Source organism: Heterodontus francisci, chromosome 13 (assembly GCF_036365525.1).
Source record: "Heterodontus francisci isolate sHetFra1 chromosome 13, sHetFra1.hap1, whole genome shotgun sequence".
NCBI lineage: Eukaryota > Metazoa > Chordata > Chondrichthyes > Heterodontiformes > Heterodontidae > Heterodontus > Heterodontus francisci.
This window is the reverse complement of record NC_090383.1, coordinates 32,789,675-32,807,598: the sequence shown is the minus strand read 5'-3', so window position 1 is coordinate 32,807,598 and position 17,924 is coordinate 32,789,675. Positions and strand designations below refer to the sequence as shown.

The 17,924-nt window shown below is 40.7% G+C and overlaps 2 protein-coding genes across 10 annotated transcripts in view; both read left to right on the top strand.

The window, feature by feature from the left end:
- The window catches only part of kif25 (kinesin family member 25), a 271,160-nt gene that overhangs the window by 235,807 nt on the left and 17,429 nt on the right, over window positions 1-17,924 (top strand). For 7 of the 9 annotated variants that reach the window (XR_010976174.1, XR_010976175.1, XR_010976172.1 and 4 more), the window contains 4 exons: window positions 7,923-8,074; window positions 8,154-8,366; window positions 9,885-10,040; window positions 14,803-14,946. Coding sequence is in view for 3 of the 9 variants with exons in the window: in XM_068044632.1 (XP_067900733.1) it covers window positions 7,923-8,074; window positions 8,154-8,366; window positions 9,885-10,040; window positions 14,803-14,946 (665 nt within the window). In the remaining 6 variants the exon portion in view is untranslated. Of the gene's footprint in view, window positions 1-7,922; window positions 8,075-8,153; window positions 8,367-9,884; window positions 10,041-13,119; window positions 13,240-14,802; window positions 14,947-17,924 lie in introns of those variants that run through there. The other 2 variants (XM_068044635.1, XM_068044636.1) reach the window with 2 other exon arrangements.
- The window catches only part of afdna (afadin, adherens junction formation factor a), a 598,271-nt gene that overhangs the window by 565,595 nt on the left and 14,752 nt on the right, over window positions 1-17,924 (top strand). The window lies entirely within an intron of this gene.

The following is a 17,924-nucleotide window of genomic DNA, read 5'->3' as shown; positions in this document are numbered from 1 at the left end:
ACTCAGGAGTGTGATGGAATACTCTCCACTTGCCTGGATGAGTGCAGCTCCAACAACACTCAAGAAGCTCGACATAATCCCGGACAAAGCAGCCCGCTTGATTGGCACCCCATTCATCACCTTCAACATTCACTTCCTCCACCACTGATGCACTGCAGCAACTCACAAAGGATCCTTCGACAGCATCTTCCAAACCCACGGTGTCAACCACCTAGAAAGACAAGGGCAGCAGATGCATGGGAACACTACCGCCTGGAAGCTCCCCTCCAAGTCACACACCATCCTGACTTGGAACCATATTGCTTTACCTTCACTGTTGCTGGGTCAAAATCTTGGCACTCCCTTCCGAACAGCACTGTGGGTGTACCTACAGAACATGGACTGCAGCAGTTCAAGAAGGCAGCTCACCACCACCTTCTCAGGGCAATTAGGGATCGGCAATAAATGCTGGCATAGCCAGTGACGCCCACATCCTGTGAAAGAATAAAAAGTGGTATGTTACCTTCCTGGTGCCAGCATGAGGGTCATCACGAACCAGCTTGAAGGGATATTGGAGAGGGAGGGGGTGGATTCAGTCGTTGTGAATTTCTCGAGTGTATCCAGGATAGTTTTCTTCAGCAATATGTCCTATAGCTAATTCGGGGCATGCCATATTTGATTTAGTAATGAGTCAGATTAACAGCCTAATGGTGTGTGAACATTTATCTAATAACGATCATAATATGATCAAGTTCAACCGAGTGTTTAAAATGGAGAACTGCAATACAGCCACTAACAGTCTAGATTTAGGTAAGGCTGATTTCAGTGGAATGAGATAGAGACTGTCCACAGTAAACTGGGCATATTTATTAATGGCTAAAATGATAGATGATCAGGAAGAGGTGTTCAAAAAAGGATTTAATGTCTACAGAACCAGTTTATACTCCTAAAGGACAAGAGCTCTAATTCTCAATAAAGACGGCCATGGACAGCTAAAGAGATAAGAGATAACATAAAACTAAAAGAAAATTCAAAAAAGCACAGATCCTGGCAAATGGTAAAGATACAAACAATAACAAAGTTTTATAAAACAAATAGTAGGAGCTACGAAAAGGAGCATGAAAAGAAACTTGCAAGGAATATCAAAATCAAAATTCTGAAAATGTTTAGAACTACGTTATGAAAAAAGGGTGGTGAGGAGCAATGTGGGCCCCTTGAAAACTGGTAACAGTGATATTGTCAATAAAAATATGGAAGTGGAGGACAGGCTGAATAATTGCATGAGTATTTCCAGTAGAGGCTGAGGTCAGCATGACATACATCCCAAGGAAACTAATATTGAATCAGGGTCAGGGAATCACCAACATTAATGTAAGCAAAATAACAGCCATAAAGAAAATAATGGCACTAAAGAGTGACATGCCCAGGGTTTTAAATGAAAAAGATGAGAACACTGCAAATAACCGAACTACAATCATCCAAAGTTCTCTCGTTTTGGGAACTGTTTCTTTAGATGCACATGTCACTGCGCTATTTAAGAGAGGTGAGAAAGGGAAAACAAGGAATTATAGACCATTTAGTCTAAGATCTGTTGTCAAGAAATTACTGGGGACTATAATTAAGGGTAGGGTGGCTGAATACCTTGAAAATTTTCAGCTGATCGGAGAGAACCAGCATGGATTTGTAAAGAGTATGCCATGCTTGACAAACCTGATTGAATTTTTTGTAGAAGTCATTATGGACTTCCAGAAGGCATTTGATAAAGTCCCCCATAAGAAACTGTTAGCTAAAGTTGAAGCCCATGGAACTGAAGTCAAATTATTGGCCTGATTCGGAAATTGGCTAAGTGGCAGGAGTCAGAGAGTAAGGATAATGGGCAGTTGCTCTAATTGGCAGAATATGACGAGTGGTGTCCCACTTGGATCTGTGTTGGGGCCTCAACTATTCACCATATTTATTAACGAGTTAGCTGATAGGATAGAAAGCCATATATCCATTGTAAGTAGTGCAGATCGAAGCATTAAATTACAGATAAATATTGATAAATTAAGTGAATGGACAAAACTGTGTCAAAGGGATTTCAATGTAGGCAAATGTGAGGCATCCACTTTGGACCTAAAAAGGATAGAAAGGCTACTTTCTAAATGGTGAAATAGTCAAGAGACTTGGGGGTCCTGGTACAGAAATGATTAAAATGTCATGAACATGTAAGAAAATAATCAAAAAGGCTAATGGAATGCTGGCCCTTATACGTAGAGGACTAGAATACAAAGAGTTTCAGTCATGCTTCAGCCATACAAAGCTCTGGTTAGACTGTACCTGGAGGACTTGGAGAAAGTGCAACATAGATTTGCCAGAATGATACCTGGACTCCAAGGGTTAAATTATGAGGAGAGATTACACAAACTAGGGTTGTATTCCCTGGAGTTTAGAAGGTTAAGGGATGATTTTTTCGAGGATTCCAAGATAATAAGGGGAACAGATAGGATCGATAGAAATTATTTCTGCTGCCCAGGGAGCCTAAGACTAGGGGGCATAGCCTATAAAATTACAGACTTTTCAGGAGAGAAATTAGGAAACACTTCTAAACAGTAAGGGTGATAGAAGTTTGGAACTCTCTTCAGCAAATGGCAATTGATGCTAGATCAATTGTTAATTTTAAAATTGTTAACCAAAGGTATTAAGGGATATTGGACAAAGACGGGTGTGTTGGAATTTGTGTAGAGTGGAACTTGGGAGACCAGCTCTGAAGTTGTTGGAAAGTTAAACCTGTAAACATTAAAGACCCCCTCCCTTTAAGAATGCAGAGTGAGACCCCTGTGTATACCCCTCCTCCCTCCTCCCTTTAGGAATGCAGAGTGAGACCCCTGTATATCCCCCACCCTCCTCCCTTTAGGAATGCAGAGTGAAACCCCTGTGTATCCCCCCTCCCTCTTCCCTTTAGGAATGCAGAGTGAGACCCCTGTGTATCCCCCCCCCCTCCCGCTCCCTTTAAGAATACAGAGTGAGACCACTGTGTATCCCCCGCCTTTAGGAATGCAGAGTGAGACCCCTGAAAATAAACTTACCTTCTACCGCAAAACCTTATGCCTCTGTGGACCCACCGGCTTTTCCAATCATGAACAGGACAGCACGTGACGGCCGCCCGTTCATCGAAAAATCAGGAAGTATCAATGGAGAGGCGGTGGGCTGCATAATCAGCAAAGATAAGTACCTTTTACCATACGCTAATTGTGGTGCCTCCACCGTGTGGCGGGGGAGCCGCACTGTGGTCCCCCCACCACCGGTAATTTGTGGCGAGCTCTTCTCGACATCGCGGGTCAAGGCAGGCCCTCTCCGCAGAATTTTACCAGCCCCCGTGCCACGACCCGCAGCGTCGAGGGGCTGGTAAAATTCAGCCCAGTATGTTTAAAAATAAAACCCTGTTACAGTAAGACCAGGTGAAGGCTGAAGGGAACCCTAGACCTCTTTCTCACCTGGTCATAACTGTCAGTTCAGGAGATCAGTGGGCATCAAGATCCATTTTTATAACATCACCTGTCTCCAACTCTGCCTCAGCCCATCTGCTGCTCTATTCCAGAAAGCCAGTTGGTGAAGGATAGAACTGAAGCTGATCTTTGCACAATTTTATATTTATTTACAGAGTTCCACATTACAAGCATACACATCCTAACCCAACAACCACAGTTTCAGTTTGTGTCTATTTTTATAGGGACTCAGGTGAAACTTCAGTTAATACCCACCACCTACATATAATTAAACACAATTAATATACAATTAATAAATTCCCTTCTCTTCAAATAAAAATTAGTTATTATGTGCAATTAAAATTTTAAAACGAATTAAATCTGTACAAAGCATTACATTGTGAGATGCCCCTTCTCCAGAACCCCGAACAATTTCTTTGTATAGGCATTTCCTTTTGTAAAACAATCAGATAGTTGATAACTTTCATCTATCCATTTGATTTTAGAGATTTCCTTTCTGTCCAGCATTTGTTTCAAGACAGTAAGGTCAATTCCTAATCTTTTCTCACTCACACTTTTCTTAGAGTGCATATTATCGCACAATGAACGATGATCTACAGAACATGCAATGGGTATACTATCCAGTACACCCCATGTACAGAATCTCATTTAAAATATCTGACAAATAGAATCCCACATACCCTATCTCCACAAGAGCCGGTGTTTCAGCAGCTAAAGTACTTTTAACTGCTTTCTTGTTTCCTTTGCTCCTGAAGCTAAGGGACAACAATTCCCATTTTCACCCATAAGAAATATTATGAAACCATCTGCAGTATCAGGAAGGTTAGCATGTGAAGCATCTGTGAAGAAAACCACATCTTCCAAGAATGAAGCATATTAATTTCAGCATATGGAACATTAATTTAAACTCTTACTGGACTAAAAACATGGCTGCACCTGCATCCTAAAAGGACAGTGGCTGGAAACATTTGCTTTCTAAAAGACAGTTGCCTGGAGACGACAATGGATCTGCTCCCTGATTCAATTAACCAAATGGATTTTGATCAAAAGACATTGTATGTGTGAAAGTCAGCATTCCAGCCCCTTACTGAGGATATGTACTAAGATTGAAAGAATCCACAAAACCGCGCTGGGCAGATTCTTCCAAAAAAGGAGCTAATTACATGACTGGCCTGTTGGCCCAGTTTGGTTTGAATTGTGCCCCACAGAAAAAAAGACAGACTGCAACTGAACTTGAAGAGAGAGCATCTCTCCCTGTCTCTCTCTCTCCCTCTCACGCAAAGACAGGGACCCATGGAAGAAATGAAGCCTCAAGACAGAAAACCATCGAAACAAGTTTGAAAGCCTGCACTGGGCCCCAATGAGACGGCAAGATTTAACTGCAATCAAAAACTTTACATTGAACTCAAAAGAAAATAAATGAACTCCAGCTATTGCTTCAAATCTTTCCCCTTGATTCTTTCTACTTTTCTGTCTCTACCTGTGTGTGGGTTTCTCGCATATGCGTGCTAGCTTGGCCACTTCGCGTATTCATAGTAGTTTTAACTGAGGTAGAGTTTTAAGATTAATAAACTTGCACCTTTCTTCCTTAAAGCTAAGAAAACCTGTCTAGTTGATTACTTTGCCATTGCAATTGGAGAGCAGTGAACAAGGATTCACTGAGGGGAAGCTAAAAACATGGTGTTTTACAAATTAAACCCTGTTACGGCCAAATCAGTAAAAGGCTGAGAGGGAGCCCTTGGACCCCTTTCTCACCTGGTTGTAACACATCACTAAAATGGCTAGTTGTATTATCTTTGGTTCACCTGAAGATGGAAACTTAAATGTGCATTTCTCCACATTTAATTCTTGTAATGTTTTATTTTCCTTTAAAACATTCACAACTTTAGGGTGTTTCATCATAGTACTTTAACTCCAATACATCAAAATTAGCATCTGGTCTAGTCTGTGTCCCCAACCAGTTCAACTGACCAATCAAGCTTCGCTCTTTAAATATAACATCATCTTTCTGTGATGATCAAGCACAATTAACTGGGATGGGAGTAACATTAAATAGGATTTTTGATTTAAAGTTATTCCACACCTAATCTGTTTAATATCTAAACCAATATATTTAAATTTCAAGGACCCTGCCTCTCTCCTTTGGGCGGTTTATCACATACTTCGTCACATCTGAAGTACCTATTTACTGTTCCTTGCACAGTCCTGGGATTCATTCATCAATTATTGCTGTTCCAATTCTATCTTTGTTATAATAGTTGGATCTGCTAAGGGTGCTTTCATCCTCATTCTGCCTGTCTTTAACCCTTCCATTATATTGTTGCCTGCATCCAGCATTTATATTGTTTCTAAATCTGGCAATCATTGAGTCCTCAATTCTTTGTGTCACGGCAGATTACCTAATTTGTTCCATGTAGGCTGAAAGATGTGACTGTTTCCCCAGAAATTGTTTCAAGACAGCAGATATTTGATCCACAGGGTCTCCCTCTCTAAGAAGTAAACACCAATTTAGAACCAGGAGCCTGTCCATATGAGACACCTGAGCATAATTCAGCAATTTAAACATTAGTACTATTCCAGGGGTCCCCAAATTAAATGTTGTCAATCTTTTAAGCAATCTGTTAAAGTTCATGATATATTCCTTCATGGAATTATCATCTATTTTTCAAAATCTATCAAAGTCCTGAACAGGCCTCATATGCATTTAACAAATCATCTTTCTTGCAAATTTCATCCAAGAACTCTAATAGATGCCCAAACCTTCATCACTATCCAACCAATAGGCATACAGCTCAAAAAATACTTCTAATTTTACTTCTGGCAGGAAGCAACAATGCCAAGGCCATGCCCTATTTCCCCTTTGGTAGGGACGTAACCCGTGTCCAGATATCCACTTCATTCTTCCACTGATCATATGGTTCAGACACCAAGAACATCAGAAGGTAATCATACCCCAACAATTTACATGTGTTTTTTTGCCATTTTTCATAATAGTTGTAAAATAGATTGCAGATTTTTTTTCTTAGCTTCCAACCTTCACCTTTAGGCAACCATTCTCTGCTACCATATTCTATTCCAGAAAACCAGTTGGTGAATGATAGAATGCGAGCCAATCTTTATACACTTTTAGATTTATTTACAGGGTTACACATTACAAGCATACAATCTAACACAACAACCACAATTTTAGCCTGTGCATTTTTATAGAGACTCCAGTGAATCCCCAGTTAATGCCCACTATCTGCATAAAACTAAACACAATTAATATACAATTAACATATGCTGCTGAAACCCTAGACTTGATTATGACAATGCTGTCCTGACTGGCCTCCCATTCTCCATGCTCTATAATTTTCAGCTCTTCCAAAACTCTGCTGTCCATATCCTATCCCATACCAAGTTCAGCACACTGATCACCCCTATACACACTAACGTATATTGGCACCAACACCTAGTTTTTTAAATGATCGTCCTTGCGTTTAAGTCTCTTCATGATCTTACCCCTCCCTATCTGTGAAAGCAAAACCCGCTTTGGACTTTCTATTCATTTGCACTTCCATCTTATGCATCTCTCCCTTATTTTAGTCCATCATTGCCAGCTGTGCGTTCAACCTAATCTCCATGCTTTGGAATTCCCTCCCTAAACCCCTCCAAATTCTTCTCTTCCTTTAAGACCCACATTAGAATCCACCCCTTTGATCTTCTGATCACTGCTTCTAATATCTCCATTTCACACTGTACTTTCAGGATCTTTTACCTAAATGTTTCCAACTTTTCCAGTCTCAGCATGCCTCAGACTAATTATCTTGCAATGATTGGAAAACCTAGGCAGATGCTTAATTACCCAGTCAGTGGGCAGTGTTTGTAGAACCACTCAAGGACCTCGTTACTTTAAGAGCATGGTGCCTATATCCTATATATTGGTTATCTATATCCAAACTAGGTATAGGAAATCACTAGAAGAGGATGTTTAGTTTAGTTTAATTTAGAGATACAGCACTGTGAACTGTGTCTGTTCCACTCTGAGTGGAGTTCAAACACCTGGAGTGGCAAAGTACACAAAAATTAAGATAATTCTGTACTGAAGATAACTGAGCAGTTGCCCACTCGAAAGTTATACAAGTAGTCTGTAGCGATGGCTATGGTAAGATTTGCAAGAGATCAGACAATCTTTTTTGCAATCCATATGCATATTCTGAAGCTCTAGAAGAATGCGTTCAATTTTGGTACAACATTTGCAACTTGATGTCAGACCTCCTACTGAGACTCCAAACTTCCATGTTTCTTCATTTGAATGTATGCCACTTACTATAGTACTTACTCCTATGTAATAGCTTTCAAAGACTACTGACTACATTATATAGAGGGTCTGTTTAATATTAAACAACTGCTATTTGTAATTCATGATTAGTGGTGTTAATTGTTTTATTTACAATGCTGTTTGCTGTATTACAGACATGTTGAGAATCCCACAAGTATTCTGAATCTAATCAACCATGGTTTACAACATAGAACCAAGCACCCAACACTAGTCCATGCACACTCTTCTCGATCCCACCTTGTAATAACAATTACTATCACCACAAAGGTCACAGCTGATAAATCTGGTAAGGATGCCACAAATGAGAATTTTTCCAGTTGTAGAGTTTGTTGATTGTCTTTCAGTTTTGTATTTTATTGTTATAGGTGTACGGATGCAAAGCACATTAGAATCAAGTATGTTTCGACCATTACAGCGTCAGTCCTGCAAGCAGCTGCCTTCTCCTATCATAAATAACAATTCAGCATCACTTTCCCGATCTTTGCCTGATAAGCACTTTTCCACAGAACTTACAGAACTTCCAAAGTATCTTAAAACTAAGCTACAATTGGTCGATCTTGCTGGCAGTGAATGCGTAGGTAAGCAACCTTAAACCTAAATGAACTAACTGTGTGCTGTTTTCTTTCCCACTTGTAAAACATCACAAGATTGTTTTATCAAATATTTAACTACTAACAAGGGTAATTAGATGTCCTAAGATATATCATCACAATAACTTAAAAACTGCTGAAGCACTGACTTCAAATGACTGATTTTCTCCATCAGTAATTTTGATACTGACCATGATGCACAAAAGGCAATGCAAGAACATACATTTTGGGATTTCCTACCTCCCAGCCATTTTCCGCCCCACTGGCTGGGAGGAGTGGGGCGGAAAATGGCTCAGAAATGCACTCTGCTATGTTCATGCTCATTTTCACATGATCCCAATTCCCCACAGGCAATATGCTGACCCATCTATGAACAATGAATATATTTTCTGTCATTTGTACCATTGCACCACTATATTTTGGGATATGTGTTAGTAGAAGCAGAGTGATGATTTTGAATTTATTTTACCACTAGAAAGCTTGGCCAGCTGATAATTGTACAGTACGGAAGCAGGCATTTAAAAGGTTTTGGAAAATTTTTGAAACTTTCACTGACATCTTGGAGGCTGCTGACACCACTATGCTTCAGTGAGTCTCTAAGACTTGCTGCTGCTGCCACCGCTGAACTATACCCACTGTCTGGCTGGACTCTCCAGTGGGCCCTGCCTGCATATGTTAGTGCCTCTGAGATAAATAAAAGATTGGCTGGGGTGAGGGCTATATCATTGTGGCAGGCAGTAGCCCCAAAGCCGCAAAAGCAGAAAACCTAGGTCAAAGTCTCGTTTGGGCAATGTGGCCAACAATTTCAATGTTCTGACAACAATTTGAAAAGGCAGTATGAACTCAGGTGTGTAGTGATGGGATGCTATAATTGCCTTAGTTATCCTTGGGCTAGAGAAAAGAAAAATCAGCAAGGGTTTCTGCTGGTGAACATTGTCAGCTAAAAGTTCACAAATTTCAAAATAAGAGGTCTCCCTTTTAAGGTGGAGATGAGGAGAAATTTCCTCTCTTGAGGGTCGCTAACCTTTGGAAGTCTCTTCCCAGAGAGCAGTGGAGACTGGATCATTGAATATATTCAAAGCTGAGTTAGACAGATTTTTGATCTACAAGGGAGTCAAGGCTTATGGGGGGCAGGCAGGAAAGTGGAGTTAAGGCCACAATCAGGCCATCCATGATCGTATTGAATGGCAGAGCAGGCTTGAGGGGCTGAATGGCCTACTCCTGCTCCTATTTCTTATGATCTTATTTGTGAAGTTTTGTTGGTGACTCAGGCCCAGGTCTTCTGCCATTGCTCAATATACAACCCAAGTAGACTGGCAAGGAATGGGAAAAAGTTAAGAAATCCTAAGAAACTCATAATAGTTTGCAGTCATTTTAAAACTGGGATTTTTTTTAACTGAATGGTGAGCTTCAAGAACTATTTGATTTGTCAGGACGCATGAACATACCATCTCTTTTTATGTATTAATTTTATCACCATTTAATTTGTGATTTACTTTCTGTTAGGAATGTCTGGAGTGACTGGTACAGCTTTGAGAGAGACGTCTTTTATAAATCGAAGCTTATCAGCATTGTCTGATGTGCTTGGAGCACTTGCAGAACAACGATCCCATATACCTTATCGAAACAGCAAGCTAACTCATTTACTCCAGGACTCTATAGGTAGGAATACATATTCTGTATAATACTTCTTCCACAATAATCACATCAACTTTGACATCAAGTTCTTGGCCCCAGTGTATGTGCATGTATGTAAAAACAGTGGAAGTGCACTCCGCCCAGAAGTTGCAAGAACACCTGTATAATTCAAATTGCTGATAAATTACATACTATGGGAATGTGCAAGGTGTGTGTACACCTTTAAATGCCTGCACACCCATTTTGGAGGGATAAGTTAAAGTATGCAGCTGCTTAAAAGTGTACTGTCTGCAGGCCCTGAAGTGACCTGCATTGTGCAGCACTACTTTAACCTGCATTGTGGAACATTGGTCTGCTGGGCTGACCTTGACCTGCTTGCTGATTGAAATTGGCTGAAGTTAATGGGTAGTTTATTGAAATTGCTTGGAAGTTAGCACCAATTGTGATGCAACGAATAGCATGCAGTATTGGGGGGGAAAGCAGTGCCCTCTATATTCATGGGAATGTAGTTGATATTTTGCTGAACTAAATGGGCAGCAGAAAGAAGATTCTCGTCCTCTTCACGATGGCTACAGGCTTGCCAAAACAGTGGTCAGGTGGGCTTTTCAGGAGGTGGCAGGCAAGCTGAATGTCTCCAGCACATGCATAATACATGGCTTCAATGTAAGAAGAAATTCTACAACCTTACAAGGAAGGGTAAAATAGGTGCATGACACTCATCCTCTTTTTTGAGTGCTGCCACAGGTACTAGCATTTCTCAGTCCTCTTCCCCATCCAGTGGTACTGTTTCTATGCATCCAGCAATTATTTTCAATTGAGCTGCACTGTGTAGTTGCTACCAGTTTCACTTCTTTCTGCACAAAGAGATCAGAATCTTTATCTCTGTCTTCCATCTAAATGCAGCACCTTTCTGCCTTCATTTCCCCATAGAGTGCACCTCCAGACATGGGTAGAGCACCCTGGTGATGTACAGAGCAGAGGTGAGCAAAGGCTGGTGGAGATGGAGATAGGGGAACAAGAAGCATCTGTCCAGAGGGCCAGGTCAATTCTCCCCAGCTGCTGAGACTAGAGATTCAGATTTCAGAGCCTAGCTTTTAAAAGAAAAATGTTTGAGAACAACTTTGACTTGCATAATCTTGTGGCAGTAGTCACATACAAGCTACATGTTGACAGAATGGAATTGTTCCCGTTTATACAGGTGGCATTGCTCTGCAGAGGAACACAGGTGCCTATGTGTGAATTTTTGATGACTCCTTGGATCTTTAGAAACCAAACTACTTGGAGGAAGTTTAGTGCATGTGCATTCTGATCTCTAAATTCCATTGAATTTGTAATGAATTCCCCAGCTCTGACAATGTCACTTGGTGGACTACTGATTGACGTTGGAGGTGTTTCTTTTGGCCCCCTGAACACAGGTTATGTTAAGTTCCAGAAAGCTTGATGTGGAAGGATGACGCTGGAACCTATTTTTACTCCGTTTCATATTTATTATACAGAGTAAGAAGGATTACAAACAGGTAGCTCCTCATTCACATCCTCTACCAGTCTTAGTTAGTGTCTCCTTATAAGTGCTCTAGTAAGACCTCAATTAGTACCCTCTACCTGTATATAATTAAACAATTGATACACAATTCACATATTATTCTGTGAAATGCAGATCTGCAATTTATAAGTGGAAGAAGAATCCTGGTTAAGGCTCTTTATGCTACATGTGAAGATGCCATAAACATGAAACATTGGCCCAGATTTTGCAGTCAGTGGTGAAGCGATAGCAATCGCCACCCACCACATTGAGAAATGTGAACTTACCTAGTTCGCTAGCTGCAGCGAGAATTTCAACTTCTGGCCGCAGCACAGACCACCTACAAGAGCATCAGTGAGGCCTTGCACCGAAGTGCATTCCTGATGAAGCCATGCCTCCTAAAGATGTCATGAGCTGAAGACACACCCTTGTTATGTTACATTACGCTTCCTGCATTACAACAGTAACTACACTTCAAAAGGTACTTAATTGGCTGTCTGCACTTTGAGATGTCCGGTGGTCATGAAACACGCTATATAAATGCAAGTCTTTCTTTCTCAAGGTTAGTCTTCAACTCAAAGGCAGTTGAGTGTTTTATTATGATTCAAATACTTTAAACACTTTTTAAAACTTTTAGAAACTTTTAAATACTTTAACAAACTTTTACCACCAAGTGACTGCCCCGGGGAACATCTTGGGCAAACTGCTTTGATTTTCAACAGGAGCTGCGAGTCCATAGTGGGCCTTAAAACTTGAAATACTTAAAACTATCAGAGAAAACAGCAATTGGTGTTTCCACAAAATAAATTCAGACCCCATCCCACACTGGTAGCACACAAGTTTCCCTCGTCTGGAACAGCCCTCAAATCGTCTGGATTGATTCAGAAGAAGCTTCTTCCTTCCACTAGTAAACAGCCATCTCCGCTTGTCATCCCTTCCACTGCCAGTCTTGCATATAATTTAATGGTGTAAACATGCTTATTGGTGAGAGTATTATTCTTCAAATATTTGTTTGAACTACTGCTAAGATCATATTGCCCAAGCTAACAAGATCATAAGCCCATGTATTTCAAAGATTCCCTTCTGCGTACTCTATGCCATCAAGTAAAGATGCAAAGTTCTTGCATCAAAGAATACAATTTAAATCCATAATTCTTTGGCTTTATTTCCTTGTTCAGGACTCATATTTATTTCTCAGAAAGCCAAATTTTACTAAATAATGCAGAAGTGAATACACCCTCATCTATAATGAACCCCAAAGCAATCATTTTCAAACAGGACAGGGAATGTCTCTGAAGGTAATTTGTATCGAGGCTGCTGGATTGTTATGTGACATTCAATGTTAATGCGTTTGATAAACTTTAAACGTCTTAACATGAACAATTTAAGCTGTTTAAAGATAATCTTGCATTCAGGACTTTGGAAAGTATAAACTGCATTCCCTTGCCTGCATCACACTCTGAGCAAACTGGCTACACTGTTTCAGGCTCTGATTCTCATAGTGCTATTTTTTGTGTGGGTGGCCCAGCTCCTTGGACTGATAAGTCGAGGAGAAATACCTTCTTTTAATCTAATTTATAGGCCTTGCTCCTCAGCACCAGATGATGCACCTGAGCACCAGCCCTGGATGATTTTCTTCAGTTTGTAATGCTTCCTGGATGACTTTTTTGAACTCATTGCAAGAATGGCTAACTGCACCACTTCTCTGGAACATAAATCTGGGTAAAATTGGTTTCTACTGAACATATTCTTTGATTTTATTTTTAGGATATATACAAAGTAAAAATGGAATAAAATTTTTATTAATTCAGTTTGCAACACTTTTGCAATATAGGAAATAAAGATTTTAACTAGTGATATTTTTGTTGCAAAATGCTGTAAAAAATTATACTTAAGTTGATGAACAAAAAAAAGAGATCCAACACGACCTTCAAATACATTAACATTGCTGCTGCCAGTGCCTTCCTAATGGCAGATCTACTCCTGAGAAAGCTAATATCAGCTCTAAAGAAAAACGATAAAATGAGCGTGACCTGTAGGCAGTCAGCCCAAATTGATAAACTGTGGGTTCCTGCCACTTTAAAGGGTGGCTCAGTGGTACCATCACCGGAGACTTTGGAAGAGCACATTGTCATGTACTGCAATTTCCAGATGCCAGTGTAAGTGCACGCATGTGCGCACACCAGCAGTTGCTGCTCCCTTCCAACCCTCAGTAGTGCTGAATGTCTAAATAATTTGCGCTATTATTTATAACCCATGGAAATTGCTATATCTAATACTGAGATAAAACAATTACTGATGTCGATGTCAGCTGTGGCTCAGAGGTAGCACTCTCACCTTTGAATCAGAAGATTATGGGGTCAAACTCCACTCCAGGTACTAAGCATGTAATTATGTCTGAAACTCCAGAGCAGGACTGAGGGAGTGCTGCCTTTCCGATGATATGTTGAACCTCTCAGGTGGCTATAAAAGATACTGGGGCACTGTTACTTTCTTCTTATAATAATAATATGTTTAGTATTTGAGAGTGGCGCAGTGGTTCGCATCACAGCTCCAGCAACCCGGGTTCAATTCTGGGTACTGCCTGTGCGGAGTTTGCAAGTTCTCCCTGTGACCGCGTGGGTTTCTACCGGGTGCTCTGGTTTCCTCCCACAGCCAAAGACTTGCAGGTTGATAGGTAAATTGGCCATTCTAAAATTGCTCCTAGTGTAGGTAGGTGATAGGAGAATGGTGGGGATGTAGTAGGGAATATGGGATTAATGTAGGATTAGTATTAATGGGTGGTTGTTGGTCAGCACAGACTTGGTGGGCCGAAGGGCCTGTTTCAGTGCTGTATCTCTGTGACTATGACTATAATCTCAACAGTTCTGAATGCAAACATCAATTTAAGTTGTAATTTGCACTCTGAGGTACAATATACTACCTTAATCTATCAGCAGGATAGTCCACTGCTTTGTTTGAAGAAGCAGTGAATGCTAGCAGCCAAGGCTAAGTCATATTTGCATGTATAGCTTCAGACATGCAACAAAGTTGGTTGCTGTGACTGGAGGGCCAGTTGCCTTGGGATAAGATTAAGACAAAAAGTTTTCTTTTAAATTGCAACTACACTGAATTTTCCAAATATTTATGCATAAGTACATTTGATAAATGAGACGGTTAATTGAATTAGCACTGCCAAAGAAACTATAATTTGCTTATAATTGCATAGTTTGTGCAAAAATACAGTAATATGCATTCTAAATATTGCTGTGCCTCCTTCTTTAGGGGGTGATGCTAAACTGTTGGTGATAGTATGTGTTTCGCCTGCCCAGAAATATACAACAGAATCATTGCAGTCTTTAGGATTTGGCAGCAGAGCTCGGCAAATACAGAAGAGTCATGTAAGGAAAAAGAGTCTCATACTCCCAGGTGAAGTTAAATTTTTCAGTTTTCCATTAGATTTCAATATATTCCTGGTAAATTTTCCTCATTTGGTTATCTTCCCATAACAATTACTTGGCATATTCTGTTGTTTCAAGCTACAAAAGTCTGCAGGAACTGGTATGGCAGGTGCTGAACTGTTTGTAGATTGCTGCTCTGCATTGGTTGAGTGTTGAATCTATTAAAGTTTTTAGGTTTCTTTCAATTTCATCCTTAGCTATTTTAACTCCATGGAGCATATGTAATTGCCTATTTTTCTCCCCATGTGCAGTAATTTACACTTATCTACATTAAATTTAATCATTTTGCCTACTTACATATTTTGTCCAGCTCATTATGTAATGCTACCTCCTCCAATTTTATTGCTCCTACAAGTTTGGAACAGTAACTTGTTCAACTACCTTCTACCCTTCTACCAATTTCTTATTCATTCTGTAAAGTATTTGGAAAGAAAAATAAGTAATTGGAGTATAAACTCAATGGAAGTATGTTGGGTGTTCAGACCTAGTGGTTTAAATATATTGAGCACGATTTTGGTATGTGGCACAGATTGGGTGGATGTTGCTCACTGATGCTCAGTTTGGGTTCCGCCAGGACCATTAAGTTCCAGATCTCATTATACCCTAAGCCCAAGCATGGACAGAAGAGCTGAATTCCAAAGATGAGTTGAGAGTAATTGCTCTTGACATTAAGGCAGCATTTGACCAAGTGTGGCATCAAGGAGCCCTGGTAAGATTGAAATCAATGGCGATTAGAGGGAAAATGTTCTACTGGTTGGAGCATGCAGCAAGACCAGGCCAATATTCAGATTTGGGAAGATAAGTGTCATGTGTCACGCATACCAGAGGTGCAACAATGAAAAAGTACAGACTAAAACTGAAGTGTTATAAAAATTGAATTAGGGCAGGATTTTGAGAGCCCGTCGCCGAGCTGAGCGGTGCACTCAAAAAATGGCAGCCTCAATGCCGCGATCTCCCGCGCGGCAGCTCATTTAGAGAGCCCTGCCAGCATATTTAAGTTTTTAAAGATACACCCTCAAACTTTGTCAAGTAAATTTCAGTCGCCCCTTTCCCACCCTCCCCATAACAATTACAATAACTATTTGCCCTTTCCCCCCCCCAAGATATGCACCTTTTAAATCTGACCTTCCCCCTACCACCACAGATTACACAAAGTTTAAATTTCACCCCTTCCTACCACATTTATTTGACCCCATCCCTCCCGCACTGAAAATCTTAACTCCTTTCCCCCTCCCCTATCAGTGTCATGCCAGCTATTCCTGGATGGGAATTGAAGGTGCAGGAGTGCCGGCCGCCATGCTGAAGATCATAGCGGGCCCAGAAGATTTCAGGTAAGTTTATATAAATGTATTCATGTCATTCATTTAAATATTAAAATGCTGTTCCCATTTCCCAGCAGCGGAGTCCACCACAGAGCCTTGCCGCCGTCGGGAAGATTGGCCAGGCCCTCCTGGCATTGGCCTCATTGGCAGACTGCTGCCTTAACCATCAACTGTCCCTGCCCCCGCCATGGAGCCTGACGTCATGGGCTTGTTAAAATCCAGCCCTTTGTCTTTTAAAAAATTGACTTTTCTTTAAAAAGATTTGGCCTTTGTATATTCAAACTGTCTGACAGGGACAAAGGAACACTTTCAAAGCTAAGAGGTATCAATTGCACCCATCCTACACCCATCTTGAAATATTCCTGAATTGAATGGGTTCCTCTGAAACAAAGCAGATGTGCAGTGGAAACATCATAACTAGATTATTCTCCTCCTGAACCCATCAAGAGACACTTTTGAATTGAATACGTTCTTCTGAAACAAAGAAGGTGTGAAGTAACCACATCCTGGAAGAAAATCCCTGTTTCCCAGCAGAGATGAGATGTAATAAATTTTACCTTAAAAGGCAGCCCTAGAGAGAGAGAGAGAGACACCCAGAAAGAAGCTTCCAAGAAGCTTTTCCAGCTATGGGGCTGGGAGGATTCTAGCAAGATAGAGAGATGCACCCTGCTATAGAATTATATGTCTATACTTACACAGCAGTAAATTATAAGTGATCCACTGTCTTCAACTGAACTTTCAACCAAGAGAGAAACCTACAAACAGCTCAGGCTTGCCACAAATGAGAACTTGACTTCCAATAGAATTCAACGGGTTTACCATGACCCCCAACTTACAACCGCTTACCCCTATTCCTCTCTATCTGTTTCTTGTTTTTCTTGTGTGTGTGTGTGCGCGTGCGCACATGAGGGAATGCGTGAGTGGATGCGGTTGCGACAATCTCGGGTTAAGGCATATTGATCAGTTAATAATTGATTTTCTGTTTTAAACCTACAAGAAAACCTGTCGCTGTCTGTTTATTTAACAAATAAAACACGAAGGGGTTAAACCCTAATAATAAAAAGATGGGAGTTGAACAGTAGGAATCACCCAAACCTCTCACCACATGGCCATAACACATGCAACATTCGTGCCATGCAAGTGCCAGGCAATGGCCATCACTAACAAGACAGAATCTAACCATCTCCCCTTTACACTCAATGACATTACCATTGCTGCAACTCCCAGCAAGAACATCCTGGTGAGTCACATTCAGCAGAAACTTAACTAGACCAGATACATAAATACAATAGCTATAGGAGCAGGTCAGAGGCTGGGAATCCTGCGGCGAGTAACTCACCTCCTGACTCCCCAAACCCTGGACACCATCTACAAGGCATACTCAGGAGGATATTGTATTCCAGAATATCTACAATATTTGGTTGCGCTGGGGTTGAAGCCTAGTAGGACTTTGATGACATCTTAAGCTAAAACAGAGCAGAATGCCAGCAGCTACAATCAACTCTGGAAATCAAGAGAACCTTTTCAAAACAGGAATGCTCCTCTGAACTCCATTCCCCAGCCCAGAGCTCCTTCGACTTTCTGTACCAATGAACACCCTGGAACTCCCATTTTGACCCTCAAC